At 44.0% G+C, this 14900-nt stretch overlaps 1 protein-coding gene across 2 annotated transcripts in view; it reads left to right on the forward strand.

Annotated features, from left to right (window-relative positions):
* PNPLA7 (patatin like phospholipase domain containing 7) overlaps nt 1-14900 on the forward strand; it is a 116295-nt gene that overhangs the window by 31680 nt on the left and 69715 nt on the right. For both annotated transcript variants that reach the window (XM_042830550.1, XM_042830551.1), the window contains exons 18-19: nt 2317-2448; nt 3681-3804. In XM_042830550.1, coding sequence (XP_042686484.1) covers nt 2317-2448; nt 3681-3804 — 256 coding nt within the window. The remainder of the gene's footprint in view (nt 1-2316; nt 2449-3680; nt 3805-14900) is intronic.

Consider the following 14900-nt stretch of genomic DNA (forward strand, 5'->3'; position numbering starts at 1 on the left):
ATCGAACCGCATCCACAGCACAAGAATATGTGCATGAGTCCCAGGCTGTTACAGGCACCAGGGCAGCCCTTTCATTTTGGTAGCTGGTTACAAACAATCGTCTGAGGAACCCTTCAGCAACAGACTTTCGTAATAGAGAGCTTTGGCTTTTCATTTTCCCCATGCCAGGCATGTGCCAAGCAGAAGAGAAAGATGAAAATGCCTCCTAAAAGGAAGTAAACTAAGCTGATAACGTAGAGAAAAATCCTCTTGTCTTGTGCATGAGGGTGGACTGTTACCTTCCATGCTAACATACTCTTGAAGCTGTATAGCACTCGGTGAAATAATAAACAGCTCAGGTCTGAAATAAAAGCAGCCTCTCTCCAGTTTACATTTAGAGTGCATTAAGTATTAAGATACATATCTTGAGGGAGGGAAAGGTATAAATGGCTTTTATTGATCACAGCAGTCAGCCTGTGTGGGAGGAGACTTTGAGAGTGGAATAAGCTAGTAGGGTAAAAATAATGAGCTAAAGCATTCAGGAGATTTCAGGGAGTTTATTTAACCTTTAAAGCAGCTGAGAAGGCCTTGTTGTAGACTTGGGTTTTTGTGTGCATTAAGGGATTAGGGCTTTTTGCTTTCTGGTGTTTATTCGGGGGTGCCTTTTCCAGTTTCTATGTCCTTTCCCCAAGTCAGTGTTAGTGTGGTGAAGCTTCTGAAAGGTAAAGCATTGCTTGCGAGTGCAATGGTAGCTTACCAAAACCTGGGCTGTCTGTAGACATCTTGAGTAGGGGGCAGAGAGGGCATGGAAACCTCTGGGCAAGGTGGAAGAGACAGGAGAGGAAAGCTGCCTCACGGTTTTGTCATCCTGTTTTGATGGGTGAGCTTTAAATAGTGCTGAATTTAAGAGTTGATACTTGGTGTAGCTCACCTTGCAGAGTTCATGACAGAGTAGGGATGTAATTCTATGAATCTCTTCTGTTCCAAATTCAGAGGTTTTAGTTGAAGAAATCCTAACCTTTATTATTGCAAAAAGAGGAACTTGAGGAACTGGCTAAGTAGCGTAGTCGTGTGCTAAACATGAAGGCTCCCTATGGTACCTGTGCGTGCTGCACTTGATGCACAGTGATGGCCAGCTCTGGATCTCTTGCTGCAGCTGTTGGACTAATTAATGGTAGAACTGACATGTTCAAAACACGACAGAGCAGTTTCTGTGCTTCATCCAGGCAGGGAAGAGCTCTTGATGAGTCTGCTTTGATACCACATTCAGGGATGACGTGTCAGTATTCAGACTTTCTCTAAATTCTCCTAGGTTACAACGAGCTGTATTTCAGCTGAGGAACAAAGGCTGCCTGTGCTCCTTCCATGCCATTCTCCCTGCCTTTCTGTTTTATAGGGTAAGAAGGCTAACTGTGGCTCTCAAAACATTTGTGCTTAGTGAGAATTCCCACACGTGCAGAGTCTCCCAGGCACAATGTCTGGAACACTGATGCAGAAAAAAATATTCTGTATTTCAGACTTTCTTTTTCTCCCCACGCGTGGCTTTAACGTAACTGTCGTCTTCCTCTGTGTGTCCTTTGTGTACTGGCTCTGCATATGCTTACCCACTTGTTTCTTTCTGGATTGTGCTGCTTCTTTGTGAAATGCCCATTTTTATGGTAGTGTGCCACAACCCTCCAAGAGCTCAATTGCTCTCAATGCTGCACAGGAACAGAATAGTTGTGTTCTGTCCTAATGGGTGTGCATCTAGAGCAACGTGCAATCAGCTCACTGCTGTGGAGTGGTTCTTCAGTAAGAATTGGAGTGCTTACTCGGAAGGTGCCAGGTCACAGTGATCCTCATTCTGAAAGGAAAGAAAGAAAAACATTCGCTGGTGTCTGTGAGAGCTATTTACCTCAGTCCTAGCAGTCAGTGTAGAATTTGCATTTATCACTAACAGAACATGCCCAATGTTTTTCAGCTTAGAGAAGTGCTAGATTATCTGGTTTAGTTAATGCTAGGGGCCTTTAAGTATCTCTCAGGAGATTCAGTATGAAGATCAGAAGCTTTGTTAGTTGTGGTCTTTGCAAAGGGAAAAGGGAACTTTTGAAATAACACCTGGGGGAAAAATGAGAGCACATTTGAGAGATGTAGAGGTGCAGAATGGCAGAGAGGAACAATCTTCAGGACAACAAGAATTGTTCTCCTGAGTCACGTCTGTTGTTTCTGAGTAGGAATTTTGGAGACTGGTCCATAAACGAGAGCTAGCAAGGCTCTCATCCATCCCTGCCTGGATCGTTATGTGTGTACCTGTTCCTTCCTTTGGGAGGTACTTAAATAATGCTTCTTGTCTTCTAGGATAATGCGAGCGCAGCCAAGCGTTGTGCTCGGCGTGGCCCACACCGTTGTAAAGAGAATGTCCCCATTTGTGAGGCAAATTGACTTTGCCCTGGATTGGATGGAAGTTGAGGCTGGACGAGCTGTATACAGGTAAGATGCAGACAAAATTGGATGCTCTTTTTTCATTCCAACCTCTATGATTCCGTGATTATCTAATATTCAGGTTTTCAGAGTTAAGGAGCCGTGCTTCCTAGGCGATATATAGAATAAAAACTCTTGGACTCAATTTATCAACTATTTTATCAGGTTTTATCTGTTTCTGCATGCTGAGGTTTTTCTTTTTTGTGCAGCACACTTTAACATTGATTTGTCACTCGGCTCCAGGAGTTGTTAAAACTCTTTTCCTCCTCATCCTTCGTGTCATCTTGACACGCTTTTAAAGTGGCATAAGAGATTAAGACGTAGCCAGCTGTATGTTCTAGTATAATTTCTGCATTTCCAAGGGCATGAATATCATCCACGGAGTCTTTTGGTCTTTCAAAAGTAAACAGAACTTCAAAAGTAAACACAACTGAAATAGAATTTGTTTAGAAATATTTAATATAAATTGAAAACAGGAATTGCATTTTAAGTTTCAGGGTGGAAGTTTTCCTTGGGAAAGCTTGATTTATTAATTTTGTACTAGGATGCAATAAAGTTGTTTTACGATTTCAGTGGTGCAAAGGTCAAATTTAGTATGTGTACCATATAACTGTAATTCTGATGTGTATTACAGTTCCTGCAGCACTCGTGCTAGTGGAAGTTTGTCATTACTTTCTGTATCAAAACAGATGTAGTAGCTAAGATCTTGTTAAAAAGCTTTTGGAATTCGGTGCATTAATTTTAATTCTACTACAGAAGCATTGCACGTGGTCCATGTGCTGTGTTGTGCTGGAAATCTGAATGCCAGATAGCATTCTTAGTCCTGCAAACTTGATGTTTCAAAACCTTAATGATCAACCATTTTGTGCACTGAGCTGAATCTAAATGCTGAGCCACTCAAGTTTTTCTTTTGGACCTGCAGACTTTCTTTGTGCATCCATATCAATTTTGCAGCAAGCACCTGCTGTACCCAGCAGTGAGCCTCTTGTCTCCTCCAGAGAGCACCTGCATTTTGGCTATCTAAATCCAGACCCAGCATCATTCAGTTGTTCAAAGCCTGTCCATTTCAACCTATGTCCAAGTCACTTTTTAACGGATGCTTTTCACTTTCCTGTTTCCTTGTTCTGTTTAAATGTTGATTAAACTTTTTTCTCATAGTCTCTGAGCTTGAAGAAGAGACGAAGAAGACTTTGGATGCATGTGCTGAGCAGTGATAATTCACTTGATGGTTCTTTCTCTAGGCAGGGTGACAAGTCAGACTGCACTTACATCGTCTTGAACGGACGACTGCGCTCCGTCATACGGATGGATGATGGAAAGAAGCACCTGACTGGTGAATATGGCCGAGGAGACTTAATTGGAGTGGTAAGAGTCAGCTTTGGAGAGTGAATGGTTCAGCTGAGAAACTGGTATTGCCTCACACAAAAGAAACTCATGCACTCATCAGCTGGTAGACTTTTCACAAGTTGAGAAGATGAGAAGTTGCTTCTATCTGGACATTCATATGATGAAATGCAGATGGGATTGTTAGACTTGGTTTAAAGGGGGAAAAAAAACCCAACCTTTTCCTCACAGATGAACAAAAATCCTCAGGCAACACTTGTTTTGTTTTTTTTCTTTTTTTCTTCCAGTGTGGGTTACATTTGTTTCCACAGTGAGGGGAATGCAGCTGTTAAAATAATTCAGGAAGAACTGTGGGAATGTGCACTAAATTCTGATCTGAACAAATTTAGTATCATAGAAAGATTGAGTTGGCTTGGGCCACTGGATTGGTCTAGACTAACATCCTTTGAGTTAGCAGAGTTAATTTCAGGGCTTCGTCAGACTGGTAAGAAACTGTACATTACTGAAGCAAATTTTGATTTCAAAAGTGTAGTATTTATCCACGCTTAATTTATTTCCCCTGTTTGTGTGTTAGTTTCTCAGGTTTAGTTAAACGATTGAAGTGGGAATCCCCCATCATAAGTAGTCACAATTTGCTTGACTTTTATGTTTAAAACTAGAAGGCTTCCAAAATGCTGAGGCTGTTGTGCCATCCTTCTTCTACTCTCTGAGCTGAAAGTGAATGTTTTAGTAGTATTTACAGCCAGAATTGGTTGACTCTGAATAAAGAAAGCATGAGTTGGCATTAGTAGTACAGGAGGAAATTCTTGTTTACAGAGGTCAAGAGGGAGAGGAAGAACTGTAGACTGTTTTCCTTTAGAGAGCTGATTCAAGATCATACTGACTGCAAAAGGTGGTGATTTTGGTAGAGGTAAGACCCAGAAGTTGTGTTCCCAGCAAAGAAGAGCTCACTGCCAGCTTACCAGTCATATGTAAGAGCTGGTTGCTCCTGAATGCAGAACTGGCCTGTGTCTGTGTTGTAAGACGAGGTCAGCTCCCAGTGCCAGAGACCTGTGCTGCAAATACATTTCAGCTGTTTTGTTTAAGAGAAATAAAAAGATTTCAAATAACAAGGGCAAAATTTTGGGGCCTTTTTAGTGTGTGCCCAACTCACCTTGACTTGCCTGGTAACTTGCAACTAGGTTGTACATTGTTCTGAAGTTAATGTGGTAACAATTCTGATGGTATTCCTGCAAAATCTGATGTGTTCTGGACTAGTGGCTGCAGCATGTCTGTTTTAGTTACATGTGAGCAGCAGTTCAGGATATCTCCATAGGATCAGTGCTTGGAGAAGCAGGTCTATTTCTGCAGCTAGGCATGCTCACAATTTTTCTTTGTTTTTCTTTTTGGGGCTGTTTCTTTGGGGTACCTCATTAAGGGTAAAATGATGTGGTTTGGCAGGAACAAAAGCTGAGATCTTTTGTGGCTAATTGTGCTGGTATGAGGTCTTCCAGTGTGTGAATAAGGCTTTGGCAGCTTTGACCTGTCAGGCGTTTCCTTGCTGTTATTTCCTTGCTCTTGTGTACTGGTTGTAGTCAGCAGCTCCCTGCCAAGCTTCTGCAGCTACCAGCTTAAGACGGCTGAACTGTTCTGCTTTCTGAAAGAAGTTTTGGATGACGATAACGGAGCGCGTGGCCTAAACTCTCCCTCCCTGTGCAAGCAGGGGTGCCTCCTTCAGCACGAGGTTTCATAGTGGCTCAGCTACCTGCCGAGGGAAGAGAGGTTGGTTCCATGTACGTCTGCCCTAACAGTGCAGTGTTTGTGGGTGCCTTCCCAGGCATGGATGCAGAAATACCGTACGACTTGTCTGAACTGCTCTGGATCTGAGTTATGACTTGAGTCATCTGAAGACTTCTGTGACTCCGTGGACGTCACCTCCTCCTTCCTACCCATGGTTCCCAGGCCCACTGACTCATGCTGCCATTTGTTGAACGCATCTCGATGCTCTGGCTCTTTTGAAAACACGGGGGAGGATTTATAAAGATTGCCAAGATTAATGGAGTCGTTCTTTGCAGAGGGCATCAGTAAAATGACATTTCTCCTTTTAAAGAGATTTGTTTATCCCATTCTGCAAGATCTAGTATAAGCCTTTAAAAACATGCTGAAGGTTTTTTTGTTGTTGTCTTTTGTTTGTTTTCTAGAAAATGAAGTTGCTAGAAGGGCCTAGGTGCTTCCAGGAATCAAATTAGTGCTTAGTATTGGTAGTTCGGTCAACCTGTGAAGTGTACATCTCCAAAACCTCTCCAAGACCACCGTGTCACTCTGAGCTGTGTGCGCTAACTAAAGATGCAAGTCTTGTAATCGTATTTTTGTTCACCTTTATCTCACATCTTTTAAGTGCTGTGTGTCATACGCATGGGAAATGAGCATCTGTCATTTCTGCTTTCAGAAGTGAAGTCCTGAAACGTGAAGGGCTTCAGACAAGATGTAAATTTTCAAGCGTGTGTGTGCACTCCCAAGGATTAACTTGTGGCTCAAACTGTTTTGTTCCTTGTACTGACTCAGTGGCATCTGTTCCTGAGGTCTGTCAGTTCAGGGAGAGAGGAACAGATTAGAAACTGAAATTTGCTTTCCTCCTGTTGTTACTTGGAGTTGCCTCGAGTAGTTGTGTGTGGGGAAGGTGGGAGCCCTCCTAGAGGGACTCTGCCAGCTGCTTGCTGCTGCTCTTCCCACTAATGGGCACTTCTGGCTGCCGTATCAGGTAATATCAGAACTTGTTTGAAAGCCTTCTGTCTGGTTTCCAGCGGGCAACGATGAATCTATTCAATAATCCCCTCATGTTTAAATACAGTTTGTGACGGTGCTGTTGTGTAGAGGCTCTGATTTGTCCCTTCTGCGGGAGACTCTTAACTTGTTGGTGCTATTTCCTAGAGATGAGCTTGTGAAAAACCTTGGGATGTTAACAGTATAATGAAGCTATGAAGAAGTTATGTGAGCTAAAGGGAACCTCTGCTGCCATTGGTTCACCTATGCCCAGCTGTCCTCTAGAGGAAATTAAATTCTAATTCCGCTATGTTTGGCGCTAGGGATTCTCCTCACAAGTTGTTTAAAATGTTATACTGGTGTCTTTTTAGTTCTGATCTTGGACAACTGCTGCAGATTGAAGTTTTTACCCTTGATTTTGATCTCATTTGTGGATTTTTTCGGGAAGGAGGATTCCTTTTCATTTGCATGTTCGTTATGCCTGTTGGCATCAGGCTGACTGGCTCACTGGTTGACATGTAGCATTGGCCCCAGCACAGCTAATGAGACTGAGGGGAGCTCAGAAGAGTTCTTCTGTGCTTTTTGTTGTTTCTTTATTTGTGTGTGGGTTCATATTGATTTGTTTGTTTGTTTTTTACAGTCCCAGGTAGGCTGTGGGGTTACAACCCCAAGCATGGGTTGAATTGGGTGTTTCTTGCTTCTTGTGTTGTTGGAAAGGCACAGCTGGGTAAGGAGAAGGAGCAGGGAAAACAAAACAAACTAAAGCTATCCTGCAGAATAATCTGCCGAAGAAAAACTATTTGTATTCTGCCTGCTCCCTTCAGATATCTGGATGGGGATGGAACCTTCAATGTAATTAGCTTTTCATGAAAGTCAGCATTTCGTCTTAAGTGAGTTCCTGAAGAAAGGCTGCAGTGTTTCCGAGATGACTGAATACCAGGCAGCTCACAGGGGAGTTGGTGGCAGCTGTTGAGCTTATAATATGTTTAAAAGTGGGGCTGCTGCCTTGTAGCTAGACTTACCTGCAGCCTCCTGCTCCAGGAAACTGCTGTCTGCAGCATCTGACCAGGAAACCAGCTGACTGTCAGAAATGCCCTGCTGGGGAATTTGCTGCAGCGTTTTGGTTACTTCAAGAGCCTTCCTGCCCTTCTCAGAACACCCCCTCTTACTTGGAGGATTTCATGCAGTTGTAGGTAGCAAAACAAGTGCAAAAAGGCATTTGTGCACTGCTCTTCTCCATGCAGAGCAGCACAAAAAGATGCACTGCCAGTGCTGCAGCACACCACACCAGTTCTGCTGTGCAGGAAATTGTGCTCTGCACTCTAGAAATAATGGCTGTTCCAGGTGTTTTTAGATGCTGAGCTGTTCATCTCGTTAATGTTAACACAGCTCAGTGTGCATGGTTCTTTTTCTCTCTAAGAAGTTAAAACCCAAGATAATCTGTAAATGGATTCAGATTTCCTCAGGGGCTTGGAGCACCGTCCTTTTAAAATGTGCCACTGTTAGAAATGTTTAATTGCTGAGTAATCCTCCAAGGGAACACCGGTATCAGGATTACACTTGTCAGGCTTTTATTCCTTATCAGTGTTAATGCTGCCATACGCTGCCTGCTCTTGGCAGCACCAAGCTCACTGAATAGCATTTTACTCTCAACAACAGCACCAAAACCAGGCAAGTTCCACTCTGTTAGGGCTGGTTCCATTGGTACTTTGCAAGTGGGAGATTTTTTTTTCCTTATTACTTGCATGTGGTTATATTCAAACTATGAATTCTTCAGCTCCTAAGCTTTAAGGCACTGAAAAACGAGAGGTTAATTCAGGATTAATGGCACCTCAGGCGCTCTGTGCACAGCCTGTATCTGTGGAAACTGGAGGTGGATGAGGTCCAGAAGTCACTTGGTATTGAGCTGGAATACGTGGTTCTGGAGGGAGGTGTTCTCTTGCCATCTCTTGCACAGCCTGTCTTGGTAATATGTTACTAAAATTATTTTTTGCCTAGTATCTTAGGTGTGAAGTTGTAAAGAAAAACAAAGATAGCAGCATTTACCGGTGGAGAAATGAGACATGGGAAGCTCTGAGAAATGAGCTCACGCTTGCACAGCTGAATTTGTGTCAGACTGAAATTAGAAGCTCGGCATCCTGATTTCCAGACCTGCCTTGGGGATGTTCTCGGCTGAAGGGAAGTCATTGCTCTGAGCCTGCTGGACCTCACTTTCCCAGGTCTTTCTCCCAGGGGCTTCTTCATGGTTGGAGCTGTTGAACAGTGTATATTTTTCAGGTTCTTATGCCTGCCACAATTTATTCTTTCATCTTCCTCAACTTGTATTTTATCTTGATCTGACTCAAGTTCTTTACAGAGAGAGTGGTGAGGTGCTGGAACAGCTGCCCAGAGAGGCTGTGATGCCCCGTCCATCCCTGGAGGTGTGCAAGGCCAGGTTGGATGGGGCCCTGGGCAGCCTGGGCTGCTCTGAAATGTGGAGGTTGGTGGCCGTGTGTGTGGCAGGGGGTTGGAGCTTCGTGATCCTTGAGGTCCCTTCCAACCCTGGCCATTCTGTGATGCTGTGAAGTTCTGACAGCTGATGTAAGCAGACCATAGCTGAAGATGGTTGTGGTGCAGTTTAGATGTCTGGTAACGGACTGCAAAGAACACAGGTAGGGTCTGATGTTAATTTTTCCATTTTTGACACTGTGAGAGGAAGTCATTTGGTTTTGGAGGTGCCTCCAGTAAAGCTCCTTAGCCAAGTGCTCTTGAGAGAGTATTAGGGTCTGTGATGGCAGGTAGCAATGGGGTGGTGACCTGCTGGGTTTCAGAGAGGGGACTTCTTTCATCAAGCCATCATTCCTTCGTGTCTCCCTTCTTCCAGACAAACTTCCTTTTCATTATGTCATGGCTTCTGTCCACCTATCAACCAACTCTCCTATGCAACTTCTGGTCACCTCTTCAGGACCATCTCACATTTCCCCTGTGTTCTGCTCCTTTCTCCTTTCTATTTTGAGGAACACTGCATCTCAAACTAAGCTGGTTTGCGAGTGGTGTGAGTTGACAGCACGTCCCCTTCAACCTTTGCAAAATACTTGCAGAAGTTGTTAGCAAAAATTTTTTTTTTCTTTCCTTACAACTTGTCTTTTTGGCAAGTGACATTAAGGAAGGGAGAGAAATGGGATCCCTTCCATCATGGCAGTGCTTGGAACCTCACAAACAGCAGGAAACGGAGGTGAGAAACAGAATTCGTGGAGAAACAGTCAGCAGTGAAGGATGGGGAAGGATGTTGCTGAAGTTGCAGCTGGGTTTGCTGTTCTTGTGATGCAGCTGAGTCGAAGGCAATCAGACCTTACCCTTGTTAGAAGGTATTTGAGCAAGTCACTGTGCTCTGTTCTCTCCTTCTTTTACTGACATTCGAGTACCATTCAGTCAAAACAGGAATGTGCTGAGTGCCTGTCAGTGGCACAATGCTTGCAGATGCTCTTCAGACAACCTGCATACATTTAAAGGCTGCTGTTGGGTTGGTATTTTTTTTGGGGGGGGAGGGGATGGATGGGGAGGGAAGTACTCCAGGTAGCACTTTTGTAGGTAGGCTTTCTGTTGGTTCAGGGGAGTGAAGTGTGCGAGTGTGACTTCCCATCTTTTCTGCAGTCAGATGTAGATAGAAGTGAAGCTGAAATACACCCGGAGGTCTGCTAGCAGTTCCCTTCCCCAGCTACATCCCTTCTCTTTTCTGTCCCTTGATTACATTCGGCGATGTAACAGAGCTGTCACTGCACTGCTTCTACATGCAGGCTCAGTTCTCTCTGGAGAAGCAGTAACCTGACTTCCACTGCCTTAATTACAAAAGGTAGGAAGCTCAGTCTTTGTTTTTACATACATAGGTGCACGTGTGTGAAGGTGTATATGTCTTCCTTGTATATCTCTGTGTGTGTATAAGTCCTGTATGCAATCATACATATAAATGGAAGAGAGGTTTGGATTCCTCTTTCTGCGTACTGTAAGTGCTGGATGTCCTCAGTCTCAGGGTTAATTTGGCACACAAAGGATTGCAGAAAGTGGTTGTTAGAACAACTTTTGAGAGTACATGGTGTACTGCATTCATCCTCTGGCACTGCTCCCACAAATAGCATCGATTTGCAGCTCGTCTGGTTGCACTTCCCACTCGTTCATTGCTTCCAGCAGTGTCTCCTCTGTCCTTTTCTGATACAAGCAAGTTAATGTTTTGGATCTGTCCAAACTGCCTGGAGGAAGCATATTTGAGATAAGTCACGTATTTGCTTCAGCTGCAGACAAGCTGAGGCAAGGCCTGAGAGCAGCTTGTTTAAACCAGAAGAGAAATGTTCCACATAGGGTTTGGTTGCCCTTCATGTAACATTCATTAGATTACATGGCCGTGTTCAGTTGCAGCAGCCTCACCTCCTGTCCCAGCCTGGCAAAAGCACTGCTGTGACAAACCATGTGTGCATGGTCTTTGTCTGCCTGCACGGCTGTGCTGGCTGCTGGGATGTGTGTGCTGCCCATACCTGCCTTGTTTTTTATTTTGCCATGAGCCTCTTAAACTATCAGCAGATGTCAGTGTTGACATTAATCTCATGCCTCTGATGGTGCATCTACGCTTCCTTGGGTGCTGTATTTCATCCCTGTGGCTTCCCGTTCCTTTAGGTGCTTGTTTCTGGGCTGATTCTTGCCAAAGTGAATGAATGAGCATGAAAACATTAAAGCATACAAACACCAGGCTAACGGGCATGCAGCAATTGGGGCTGCCATGAGGGGAGATTTGGAAGATGAAGATTTTAAGTTAACTTAAATTCTGGGGTTCAGACCTTCTCAGGGTCCTCTGACACCCCAACCTCGTGCTCCTGTGGTGCTGGCTGGTTTGCTGTGCTGGAGGATGGAGGTGCACAGCTGGGCTTTGTGCTGTGCAAAGATGACTGCTTTTTGTGAGCTCACAGCAAGGAAAAGATGAATATGAGAAAAGAAATACAATATCTAGGAGAATGAAAGATTATTGGGGTGAAATAACAGCTATAAAGGAGGAGAAGCTGAAAGCAGTGTGTTGTACGTGTGGCTAGGAAGGGAATGCGTGGAAGAACTAAAAGAGCTTATGAATCTAATGCTGGTTGAAGACAGGCTAACGTGAAGGAGCCCTGGTTATGGTCTAGTCCTCCTCAGTCTATCTGAGGTACCTGCAGCTCAACGTGTGGATAGCTGTATGTCCTGCCTCGGGGATATTCATCCAGAATCACAAAATCATAGGGGTTGGAAGGGACCTCTGGACATCAGGGAGTGCAACCCCCCGCTGAAGCAGATTCCTTGCAGTAGCAGGCTGCGTATGCTGAAGTTAAGCAAACGTTGAAAGTGTTTTGTTGGATGTGGCTCAAGAAGGAATTTGGAGTAATTAGACCAGCTTACAGCAGGCAGGGTCCTTGCTGGATGTTACTTTCCAACTGTGTAATTTGGAGAGAGCTGGAGGGACTGTCAGGGATGACTGTCGAAAGTGGAGTCAGAAGAGGTCGTGAGAAAATAAATTGCTTTTTTCCCTTGTTTTAAAGGGTTTATAGCACTTTTTCTTTGTAAAAGCTTGTAAGCCAAGGTTGTGAATCATTGGCATCGTACGTGATGCGTCATATGTGTTTTTATCACTAATGCTGAATTAGGAGAAGATGAAAAAAAGCCTGTCAGAATTAACTGGAAGAAACAGTAAAAAGAGCATAGGTCTGTCTGTGGGTTTTTTCTTCTTTTGTTAGCAGTAGCACCAACAGAACTGCAGTGAAGGAGGGACCACCTTCTGCATGAAGTGTGCCATCAGTTACAAGGACCACGGAGTAACACTTAAAATTTCCACGTGGTCCTCAATGCAAATTATTAATAGCACTCAAAGCATGGCTTCATACATCTCTTAGAGGAGATGGAGAAAAGGCAGTGTTGTGCAGACGGGCTTCTGAGGATGTGATGGGGGTAGAAGAGAGGAAACGTTTGCTGTACATGAGGAGCCATAGGGCAGATGTGGGAGAAATGGGCATGGGACATTTGGTGCTGCAGTGCGGCTGCTGAAACAAGGCAGCTGGTAGAAGAAGAGCCAGCAGAGCCAGAGCAGGGAGGTGGTGGCTGCAGCCTTCAGGGAGCTCCATGAGCACTGGAGGATCATTTGAAGGAGAGCAGGGTGAATAAAAAATGGCAATGGGGAATAAAGCAACACCAGTGAAGGGCAGAGCTTGCTGATAGAGGCTTGTCACTGGGGAGGAAGAGGAGCTGATGCTGTGAGAGAAGAACCAGAGGACCAAAAGAAGAATTCTTTGCTTCCAGCAAAATATACTGTGGTCAGTCAAATTTGAAAGGAAATGGGAAAGGGGCAGGGGTACTTCCTTACATTGGGGCAAATGTTGTAGCTGTGTTGTGTGCTGGAAGGGATAAATGTCTGTGGCAGTCTGGAATCAGGTTCTTTCTGAGCCAGTGTGGAAGATGTATCTGCTTATGTGTCTAAAAACTACACTGTCTCCTCCCTCTTTCTGTGTAACCAAAAATTAATCTTAGGTGCTGATCTGCTGATTGCAGGTGGATTTTGTCCATATTCAAGTTCAAGCTAGATTGCCAAGTCTTGTACTAACAAACCTGAAACACAAGGAAGGTTGATTAAAATGTTCACTGGACAGAGGAGCCAAATCAATCTGAATATGGCTTGAAGTTTTCAACTTGGGAATTGTTTTCAACTTCAAGATTCAAGATTTTGATGTTATGTTGTCTGAAGCTTGTTTTTTTTACAGCAATAGCAGCAAAACAAAAACAACAACAAAAATCCAATCCAACAAATCCCACACCTCTGAATAAGCAGCATCTCAAACAGTTTATTAAGAAGGATAAATACACAGAAGAAAAGCTTAGTTGTCAGGGTAGAAATATGACTCAATGGTTAGAAGGCCTTTCTACCAAAAGCTTTCCCCAAAAAGGGTGAGAAAAACCAATGCCCGATTTGGCAGTGTCCTTCCTATGTACAAAAAATATAGAACTGGTGCAACGTGGGCAAAGTGCAGGGTGCAAAGAGGGAAGCAAGAACATAGCAAGGGTGGAGATGAATCCTGCAGGTGGTCTGGGTGTTGAATGGGAACTTTCCATCTTCCAGAGAAGAAGCAGCATTATATGAATCATTTGGGGAAACTAATAGAAGTAGAGGCTGCGAGTGCGGATGATAAGGACAAAGCAGAACTTGAGTATCTTGGTGTACAGTGTCTGAGACCCCGGATAGTTTCTAAGCTACGATAGTGGAGTGTATTTGCATGAGAATAGCCGAGCTGCTGGCTAGATCTGTACAATGCACGTATGCAAGAGTAGCACAAGATCTGTTCTCTGTTCTCAGCTGGGAATTGCTTTCAACACATTTGCTGCAGCTGCAGGAGTGCTGTGAATGCCTCTTGCTCTGCAGGCCTGAGCAGCTCCCGGTAGATGAGGTTGGAAGATCTCCATCTCCTTTTTGTTCTATGGACAAACAGCATGCAATTGAAACAGAAAAAGTCACAGTTTGGAGGGAAAAAAAAAAAATCCCTGAGGTTTTTTTTTTGAAATGTAATTTTCTTTTCACAAGTCTCATCTCCTCTGAAAGACTTGTGAACTGCTGGGAGCGCCGTTAATTTCATGCACTCCCATATAATGGAAAGAGTGGAAAAGGGTGTTAGGCACTGGGAGTGTTTCTCTTTAAACAAATTGGACTCGGTTGGTTGATGACTAGTTGAGAAGAAAGGGTTTTATTTTAGTGATTGAAATCCTTAATCTGCTTTCAGAACGAGGAAGCTTAATGGCAGATCTGAAAACCTGAGGTTGGAAGCTGGTAGTAGGGATCAGGGATGAACAGAAGATGTTACACAACCATTGGGATAACCCTAAAGGGGACTTGTGAATGGGCAGGGATGGCATGGCCTCACCCCACGGCCTGTGGTCTGTGTAATTGGTTCCAAACATCATTACAGAACAAAACACCCCAGCACTGAACAAAAACCAAAGGCCAGGTCTTGCAAAATGCAGTTAATTCACATATACTTGTGAGGTTGTTCACACACAGCACATTTGTGGTTGAATTAAGCTCTTCTGACCCAGCTGTTTTGAAGAATTAATGATACAAGCAGGCTAATCTCAGCATTCTGGACTAATTGCAGGTGCTGTGGCTGTCTGCATTGCCCATTTTGTGCATGTGCAGTCTTCCAAGAATGCATTCTGGTTGTAAGTAGGGTCACGGAGCCGTGTGTTTTAAATTAATCTGCTTCTGCTGTGGGTAGAAGTGCCTATCTGGCACAGCTCAGCCAGCACACCGTGTGTAATCCTCCACATTAACTCTGTCTCTAGTTCTGTAGAGGAAGCATTGCGTCCATTGGAATTTGCTGCAAACAGAAGCTATGCAA

The sequence above is a fragment of the Centrocercus urophasianus genome, unplaced genomic scaffold, assembly GCF_019232065.1.
Source record: "Centrocercus urophasianus isolate 14NV4802_14NV808 unplaced genomic scaffold, USGS_Curo_1.0 seq_34, whole genome shotgun sequence".
NCBI classification, from domain to species: domain Eukaryota; kingdom Metazoa; phylum Chordata; class Aves; order Galliformes; family Phasianidae; genus Centrocercus; species Centrocercus urophasianus.